Source organism: Narcine bancroftii, chromosome 8 (genome assembly GCF_036971445.1).
Source record: "Narcine bancroftii isolate sNarBan1 chromosome 8, sNarBan1.hap1, whole genome shotgun sequence".
NCBI classification, from domain to species: Eukaryota; Metazoa; Chordata; class Chondrichthyes; order Torpediniformes; family Narcinidae; genus Narcine; species Narcine bancroftii.
In genome coordinates, this window is record NC_091476.1 from 145630451 (window position 1) to 145640614 (window position 10164).

A 10164-nucleotide genomic window follows, 5' to 3' on the forward strand; every position below is an offset into this window, starting at 1 on the left:
TATATGTAATTTTTTTCTAAAGGAATATAACTTTGAATCTCTGTATGCCATTTTTCTAATGTAAATGAAACATCTGATATCCATGTAACAGCAACACATTTCCTTGCTGTTACTAAAACTAACAACAAATTTCAATTGAAAATCTGACAAAGATCATTTAGGAGTTGCCACTGATTTTCATTTGTACTCAGCATCTGATGCCTCTCGTCAGTGTCCAACAATATTTGGCCAGCATTGATGGATTCCAATGACCCTGATACCATTTTTCCATGGTTGCAGCACCATGGTGAAACCTTTCATCATGTTCAGCAGGGAAGAAGTCCAAATGTGAATGCAGAAAATGAATTTTCAATGGCATATTGCACCTCATGGTTTTGTATGCTTGAAGTAGACTTAAAATGACAGGAAATCACAAAATTTAAGTTACATCTTTTTAAAAAATCCATAATTGGAAAATTGTAATTTTCCCGATCCGCAGCCCAAAATCGATAAAATACACCCAAAAGTGTCAAGGAAGCAAAATCTTTGTTGTCCTGTGCTATTATACCAGGTGCCAAAAAAATGTAAACCCAGACTTGATTCTACTTCCTACAATGTCACCATTTATACAGCAGTGTATAAATGTACATCAGTCTGTGGTGGCAGCATTTTTACTCCAAGATTTCCAAAAATGGTACAACTTCCATTTCATACCACCTATACATTCTACAAGAACAGAACATTTCATGTAAAAGCACCATGCACAATACAATGAAATGACAGCAGACTTGATGCTTGCATTAACAATTCAATTTTTAAAACAATTACTCTGACAATTTTCATTCAGATCCCATGCTTGCATCATGTAGCACATCTCAATCTGGATTTTGTCACTATTTCAAAAAACCAAGCTGAAGAGATGTTCTGCATTCATGCCGATTTGTAGTTGAACAGCTGATACTACGACTATAATGCATGAAATTAATGAAATTTGGAATCTTACAACTGCACTTAAATACTCAATATGAAGACTTCCATCATAATCTATTTTTTTTTTTTAAAGCATTTTGTCCACAAGAAAGACCACTTTGCAAAGTATTAACATGTCCATAATCTGTGCCACAGAACAGATTCTGATTCTTCTCTGCTCAGATAACATGGAAGACTGGTTCAATGCTCAGTCTTATACAACAGATAACAAAAATATTACTGATATTTTTCTTGATCAATAAATGTTGATATGGAGGCGTTGTATACTGGTGGAAAAACTGATGTACAAATATGAAAAATGTTGCGCACACACTGATATTTAATCTGTAAAACTAACGTTTGAAGGGGAAATGGTATTATTGCCAAGTAGCTGATCGATTGCAAAGAAATACTCAATTTCAGTTTTTCTTTTGTAATGCAAGTTAAATGGTGCATTGATATAAAAGCTGTTTAGTTCATTTCTGCAACTACCGGAAATTTTACTTGTCCTGAGACTCACTTGAAATACAAATGTTTTTATAATTAAAAACTACTTGCACATCAGAAGTGCATAAAATTCAGTTCAGTGATCCAAAATGAAGTTTGCTGCCATATTACAATCTGTACATCCAAAATTCAACAGGAAGCTTCATGTGATTTCTTTGATCTCCCCTATTTACCCTGTATGTTGCACATACCCCATTCAATTTACTGCTTTGATACCATTCACATCATTCAGGAATTACTGAGTTACCCAAGTAGGTGAAAAGTTGCAGGACAGGAATAAAATAGCTTTTATGCATGCCTTTCACTTTAATATGGAAGCACAATAATTAAGGGCAATTTGATCTAATAGTCAAAATCTTTTGAAGTTTGGAAATTTAATGCAATTTACTTTATGTATATGAATTGGTGCCAGAGAGGAGGAAATTAGAGAAAGGACATAAACCTCCCATTCCAGTACTTAATCCAACAAAGTGAATGGAAAATTTCCAGTGGGGTGATTAGTTACAAAGCATACAAATATAAACATTTTTTTCTGATGTAGCTCACTGTTTCAAAACGCAGGAGTCATGAAACTTGACAACAGTTGCTCCATCAACATCATAGCACAGAAGTTATCAAATACCAAAGCAGCTAATCATCTTGTCTGGTAATGCAGCCATGAATAACGCAGAATTAAATTATACTGAAAATAACAATCAAGAAACTAGTTTGCATTAGAAACAAAATTGTTTTGAGCTCAACACCGATATAGGCAGACGTTCCAGTTTTAAGTCATTTTATTGCACACATAAAAGAGAGCTCCTTTTGGTAGAAGTTACATACAAGTGAATTTCAAATTTGTCTATAAATACTACTTATATACAGTTTCAAACAATATTTATGCATAATCTCCAAGTGAATTTGCAGACATATACTGACTGCAATGTGATTCCCTAAACATACTGTATTAGAGTTTCAGTGTTTGTTCTGTCCCTCCCAATTTACATTATATAAAACACTGGGAAAAAGGCCATTATACAATATAATATACTTTGCACTCAGTAGTCCATGGACTGCTTTACAACCTGACTATTACCAACTCTTCCCTTCATCCCAACTCTTTCCTAAGACAAGACTGGTTTCAGCATTAAAATTATTGAATCTTTATTCCATCTCCTTTCACCAGACTCCTATCCCCCCCCTCCCCACCCCACATCATTGCTTGTGTGCCTCTATGAACAACACCTTCTGCATTAGTTAAAAAGAAGAAAGAAAGCACAGAGGCCAGGCCCAACATTAGTACACAGAGAAGGTGCTTTAGCTGGTAGGCAATAGACAAGACTCAACAGATATCTCAAAAGAAATGTTACTTTGTTCCCGACCTTGAAAGGGTGATGCACGTCACTCCCCAGGTTCTTTTTCAATACTGAATGTAGTTTATACTGTTGTGCAGTGCAAGTCAGTCAACAAGACGATATAGCACACAACTTGGAGCAATTTTCAGCTAGTGTTATTTTGTGTGTTTGTGCATGAAGGTGAGTAATTCGTACTCTTCAAAGGTTAGTCCAGTGAACCAGACTGTTCATCAAGGGTTAAACAAACTATTCAGCAGTTAGTAGATTTGTACTATAACGTTTATTAAAATAAATGCCAGGGTTAATAGAAACAGCAAACACCATGAAATAAAATGCAAGCATGTAAAAACATTTTTAACAAGAAACTTATTAAATGAATAATGAGTTAACAAGTCAGTAAAGGCAACACTCCCAATGATAGAGATTATGATTTACGATAAATCTGCAATTATTTCTGGCTATCAAAACCACAGTGGCCTCAAATCTGGAAGAAAAAAATTGTAAATGGTATACAATATACATACAAAATGAAGATAGAAAAATACATTATAAACTTGTAACAATGGAGGCAATTACAATAGTATAGATGTGTGTAGGCAATATGTTAAGTATTGTACACAACATATGTAATTGCTTTGCATTCAACCAACCATTACGTAACAGCAGTGTCTTTGAGCTATTTTCTTTAAGTAACTGAGGGAATACATAATACTGACAAAAACTTTCAATGTTTTGTTTACAAAAAATAACACTGACAAAATATTGAGTTAATACAACTGATGTAAACTCAATGAGAGCTGACAGAAGTAAAACATTGAAGGGCAGCAAGAAATAAACATTTCAAATTTGTTCTTTATGCACTTTGTTCTAAAGTCAAACAAACACTGCAGCATTGTAGTAGTTTAGTGATAAGAGCTGGTTTACTGCCTCTAATTAATCAGGCAAAACTAAGCCAAGATGGCCTTCATTTTGTAAGTGACCATTAAAAAACATTCTTGGATTTTTAATTTTTTTTTTTACACACAAAAAAGACTTTTAACTTTTTTGTGGAAAAATAATGGCACAATGAGAAAAATCAAAGTATGAACAACTGAGGAAGACAAATGATGGCACAAAATATAAGCTGGTTGAAAAATTATTTCACTCTTGTTGCATAGAATCAATGAACTGAACAGGCCCAATCTCATTGGAGTCACTTTACACAACTATCCTTTGCTGTTCTCTCTTTCCAAATACCTTTGCCAATTAGACCACTTCACTTCTCTATAATGATGGACTTGACATGCATCAGAATTAAGTCAACAATATGTTAGACACTTACAAAATGACCAGGCACGTATAAGGCACTATTTTCCTTTCTTTTTGCTTTTCTCTTCTCACCCACAACCCTGCAAAACCCTAGATATACTGTTTTGGTCTTCAATTATTTTTCTTATCACCATAACCATCCAGCATCACTTGCATTTTTTTTTAATTTTTGTATTTTGTTACTGCAATTAAGTATAAAAGCTAAATTGTCAAAAATATATATTTCTTCACCAGCACCCTGTAAAAGTATCTAGTTTTTCCTCTGTGGTTTAAATGCACTGTACTTATCTACACTTTTATAACATATATAGTAAATAGGCAAGCATGGCTTTCACATCCTTCTGAAAGAAGTGTCCATTTACGAAGAGTTAGAACAGATTTTTTGCATCCAGAAATGTGACACATTATGAATGTACCTCCATGTCAAGATATACATGAACAGCAAGAATGTCTCTGGTGTTCCCCAAGCTGAGCTTGAATACAAACTAGTACATGAGATAAACGTAGGGAGCTCAGATCAGTTAAGTATTATCAGTCAACTTGGAGAGAGATGGGGGGGTGGGAAAGAGAAACACGAGAACATTGCCAGGCAACTTCTTGTTTACTGTGCACAACAGTAATTGGAAATGAGGCAAATATTTGCTCTGTGCACTATGTATTAAAGATCCAATTTAGAAGCAGGACACAAAGTTTGTGAAAGTCAATCAAACTATTCAACAAGCACACTGCATGTTTAGCAAAAAGCATTTTCTGACCCAAAATGCTTTTACAATGGGAAGGTAGTGATCCCAATATCTATATTTTGACAACTGATGGTTTAATTAGACTGCATTGTTTAGTCTAACTAGTATAGATTTCCAGGCTCAGATTGCAGTATGAAGTTCAAATCTACAATAGATTTGAACATCAATACACTTGGAAGGGTAAAGGTTTAAAAGAAGCTTTACTTAATATTAAGTAAAATACCAAGATGGTGGATTATATGTGGCAGAAACTAAGGTGTGGACTCTTACGTGTACTGACAACTGGCATATTATGGTTGTGGGAAGGGGGTGTCTCCAATTTGAATCTATAGAATTATAAAATAAATCATTGCATAAAATCAATTGTTAATCAAACTAATTGGCTGAACGGATTATGTCATTCTGATGTTTTCACTATGCTTTGTGAACAGCTTAAATAACTATTCATTTTTGTTTCGTGGCTTGCAATACTGAACACTATTGTTATTCTGTGGCTCCAGAAATAAGCTTGCGTGTTTGGCAAAAATGCAAGGTACTTTACATGAAATATTAAATCTTTGTTCATAATTGCAGTGTACATTGTCAGTGTTGAACTCTTTCCCCAATATACTTGACCAAAAGTCCATTCATAATGCATCATCACAAATGCGGTCATAGAGTTTGTAACTACACATTAATTACATCAGATCTCCATCACATTTGTTGGCGGCAACTGCCTGCACAGTGTTCAATCCTTAGCCAGTGCTGTTAGAGACCTTTCTTACCATTCCTTAGGGAGAATCTTTAAGAGATGATCACTGAGAAACAGTGGTGAGGGATGAACTGGACTTATTGCTTTAGTATTATTCAGTGCAGGATCTGGCACCACATTCACCCAACCAGAAAAGCTGTGGCTGGAGCTTTTATATAAACGATGTTAGGTAACGAGACGAACAGACAGTGCCTCAGCTCGCTGCATTGAAGACAGGCAAGCATAGGCGATAACCAGTTAACTGATCAGCAGACAGGCATGGTCAGGTCATCATTGGGTGAAGAGTTCAGAGGTCAAAGGTCATGGGTTAGTTGCTTGTGGCAGCTGGGTAGTTAGGAACATAAGAAAACAAAAAGATAGAAAAGATATTAGCGTCAGCTAGTGAAGACGGATGACATGAACACTAACCATTTAACTAATAAAATCTACTTGTCAAAGATATGAAACTCAATCACAAGTAACATGATTTGAGCATGAAAACATGTCAAACTTCCAACAAAATGAACAGAAATAAGACTAAATTAATGGTTAGTAGCAGTCACAATAAAGTTCAAGGCTGGAAGAATTTTGTACAATACACAAGCCAGTAACTAGATTTGGAACTATGGTCCATTATTTACAATTCTAGTCCTCTGGATATACATAACACCCAAGCACTGAAGGGACTTTTAAACTGAGATACATATTAAATTGGGCCATGTTCTTAAGATATTTCATGCCACATTTACTTCTATCCTCAAATTATGCTTCTAATGCCACATAGCCACCACCATCAAGCAATCCCCTCACCCACAGACACCACTCCCTTTCCTCCCACATCCTTGCCAATGGTTCCCAGTATCAAGTTACTGGAAAGATTCCAAGCAAAGTATCAAGTCTCAAAAATCACCACCACCTCCTGGAGACAATCATTGAGAATTCTTGACATCCAGCTTTAGCTTTTGTGCTTCTTTCCAGACAATAGGATTCTGTTACAATGGAATGCAGTTTAAACTAAATCTGCCTCAAGCATGTGGCAGCCAATGCCACACAGTGTTGGAAGCAGTATTCAAGATCAAAATTGTGAGTGCATGTGTTCATTTTAGGTTAATAATGAGAAGCCTGTAATTTACATACTGAGTACTGTTGAGATGGTGATCCTTTGGTCTCGTACAATTTGAATTGTGGTCCTGCCAGATTTTTGTAGGGTCCAGGACCCAGGACCAATGGATTCATCCAGCCCTGAAGGTCTAAAAAAAATTATGGGAAGAGAGACAGCAAAAAGAATTCAAAAAAATGCTTTTCTAAAGACTTTCTAGTTGACTGCTATTAAACATTAGTATGTACTGTATCTACAGCAAAATGAAAGGGCAGAGGTTACTTTTGCTTTAGATGAAAGTTAATCTGGGAACTACTTTGGCTCAAATTTAATTTTAAATTCACTGCATTTGTTGCTATGTTTAATGGTATAAAAAATATTAATCAAGCTTCTATATTGCTAGAATTTCAATGGGCATGGTCTGAAACTGAGCACTTGCAAAAAAAAACCTTCCACGTACAATTTCAAATTCCTGTAAAGTTTTGTTACAAAACCGATCAAACACAAATGGCATTAAAACTAAAGAGGATTTAAAAAACAAATCTTTTTATCACTACAATAAATTCTTAGGAAACAGGTGTTTCGGATCCAGAATTTAAAAAAAAAACTTCAAGTATATACTGGTGTACAACAAATCTAAGTTTTGGAAAAGGTAGAAATAGCATTCAGTACCAAAATATGCATGTAGTTCAAACAGCCTCTACTATTGAAGTAGGTTTCTTTTTACACATGAAACAAAAGATTTTCATACAATGAACCAACTGCATAGGAATGGAAATTCTCAAAGCAGTAAAGAATAAAAATCAATAATAAATGCCCATGGTAAAAATTCCAATGCAGGAAAACTAGACAATTATTTTATTAAGACTAAAATCAAGAGCAAAAAACATAGCAAAGAACAAAAAAATTACAAATTCAGTGCAATTCGAACAAGTCTGAATATGAGTAGACATCGCCCTTGAATAATGCATACCTACAGTAAGTCCTCAGGTACCAACGTTAACATTTCCATAGAATGCAGAAGGTTGGATTGCTATTCAGGCAGCAATTTCAGTTCCAAACTTTATTGCCCTTCCCTCTAAACAATTTCTGTAAACTGTTACACTAAAGAAGCAATTAAAAGTCAAAAGGGCTCTCTAACCATTTTTTAAAAAATCTTAAAATTTTAAAACAATGTCTATTAAATTATGGTTTACAAGGCTTCAGTATTATCCAAGGCTTTTAACTGCAACTAACCAAATTGGATCCAGCCATTATAAAATACTCCCACTCTCAAGTTGATATTGCTTTGCAAATGTTAATTGCAGAAAAATATCTAATTTGTTCAAGCAGGATTTATTAGACAGAAGATTAATAAAGAAATGTAGACATTTTAGTAGCTTCATAACTTTGAGCTCCCTGGTTTAAAAAAACCCAAATGTCAGCAACTAATCCTGTCTTATTTTAAAATTATGATTAACATTTGATGTCACAAAAAGTTTAAACATATAAAGGCTTTATTTAAAAAAAGATTAAAATTAGTGCAAGGAGAACAAATATGTACTCCTGACTTGTATTACTTAGGAATGTATTTTTTGTTTTAAAATTTCCAGTGATCTTTATTGCTCACTGCAATTATTCAGTTTGTGTTCCAGTTGATCATTTCATGCTCTTTAATCCAGTGAACCAAATATCTTCTACTCTTGACAAGTCACTGTTTTAATACTGATCAAAGTAAGTGCCATTCTGGCTACAAAACTAAACTAACCTCTGTCTGCGGTCACAATCCTTTGGTAAGGATGGACACGCGAATCATGTCTCCGAACTTTAGTTGCCATCGCACCTAGTTAAATTGCAACAAGTCCAAAAGAAAGTTAGAATCTTAAAAAAAAGGAACTCAAAATTGGTGAAGATGTACATAATTCAACAATACAATAGCACAATGACTTCAAAGTTAGGCAAAAGTAAATTTAGGTAATCTAGCCAGACAACATTGCTTTACTAACTGCTTATCTCTCAGTTCAGTGTGCTGGGGCTGTTAGAAAGGTTTCATTTCAATGGATGCCACACATGAACAACACAAAAAAGGTATATTTGATCATTCTGGTTAACTTAATACAAAGTACCCAAAGATAGATTCATTCAATGGTCTTGTTTGCAAGACGGGTGTTTGCTGTACCATCTTTGTATTCAAGTCAACTGCAGTATTTTCTAGGTTAGCGGTTTCAGGAATCTTCTGGCATGTAAAACATGATTAACTTGGTCAGCAACAGTGAATTTACCCACATTATTGCAATTATCTATCGACTGTTAATTCTGTTGGTGGCATTATTATACTGTCATTCCTTAACAATCAAGCTTTCCCTTCCAATCTAATTCAGATTTTTTTAAAAAGTGAACTCCTGAAACAAGACACCAGTTGTTAGATTAATGAAAATCACTATGGATAGTCTCAAAATTAAATTATGTGGATTCATTTGAATGCTGTCAAGGAATATCCTTACCAAACCCGGAGGATAAAGGAAGAAATAAAACATCTTCAGAACTGGTGTGTTCTACTGAGTTACTATTAATACAGGCTCTTTGAAATGCTTGTTATTTTGGTATGACAGATTCAAATGTAACAGATAACTGTAGCTAGTATTTAACATAAAAGCATTCTGCACATCTCAAAACCATCGTCCTTCTAAATAAATTCTGGTGATCCACTTTAATAAGTTAAGGAGCACTGGTTCCTTTATGGAACCTGAAGATTACTGTAGGCCTCGTTATGTTTTGTGACGTTAGGTAAACAGCATCACACAATCAGTTATCGACTTAAGTTTACTCATGTGCTAGGTTGTTAATTTAGTTAAGCACCAGTAAATGTTCAAGAAGAAAAACTGTGGGCAGTTTACACGTACAATTTAGTGCAGAAGAGAGATCAGGAACCACAGTAAAAACCCATCAGCATTCATTGATAAGCAGTTAGTAAAAATAAAGTACAAAAATAAATGAGCCTTGCACCAAGCAGAGATTGAAACACTGCAGATTTGGATCACGAGTGCCAGTTTGGCAAGTGTCAGTGTGTTACAAGGGTTGATCAGTGGTTAGTGTGCATTGTGGTACAAAGATCAGATTCCAATGCTTCCTGCTCTATCCCAAGAGAAATGTACTTTTAACTTCTAACATGTGGCTACATCATGGCAGCACCGGCATTTCCAGATTTTTGTAAAGCAGTTTTCAGAACGATTATATAGTAATTTAAGCTTGACCTTATCTTGATCCAGGCACAAAGACAAGAGATTCAATTCTGACGATTAGCCCTTAAAGCCCTAGCCACAGCAATTTTTGTAGATATTTTCTCAATGTGTTAATTTGTCAAAGTTTAGAGATTAATGTTTTTTACCGAGATAAAGCACTAAGCCACCATTTCAGAAGGGCAAAGTTCAATGCTTGATAGATCAAAATGTCAGACTATTGAGGATTCTGGTGTTAGTCTACAACTGACCTTCAAAATCACTGAACCTGCATCTT

At 34.8% G+C, this 10164-nt stretch overlaps 1 protein-coding gene across 5 annotated transcripts in view; it reads right to left on the reverse strand.

Moving 5' to 3' along the window:
- Positions 1-2213: 2213 nt before the first annotated feature.
- qkia (QKI, KH domain containing, RNA binding a) overlaps positions 2214-10164 on the reverse strand; it is an 85026-nt gene continuing 77075 nt past the window's right edge. For 4 of the 5 annotated variants that reach the window (XM_069895177.1, XM_069895176.1, XM_069895182.1 and 1 more), the window contains 3 exons: positions 8417-8491; positions 6708-6820; positions 2214-5915 (listed from right to left, as the gene is read on the reverse strand). In XM_069895177.1, coding sequence (XP_069751278.1) covers positions 5892-5915; positions 6708-6820; positions 8417-8491 — 212 coding nt within the window. In that variant the 3' untranslated portion in view covers positions 2214-5891. The remainder of the gene's footprint in view (positions 5916-6707; positions 6821-8416; positions 8492-10164) is intronic. The other variant, XM_069895179.1, reaches the window with a different exon arrangement.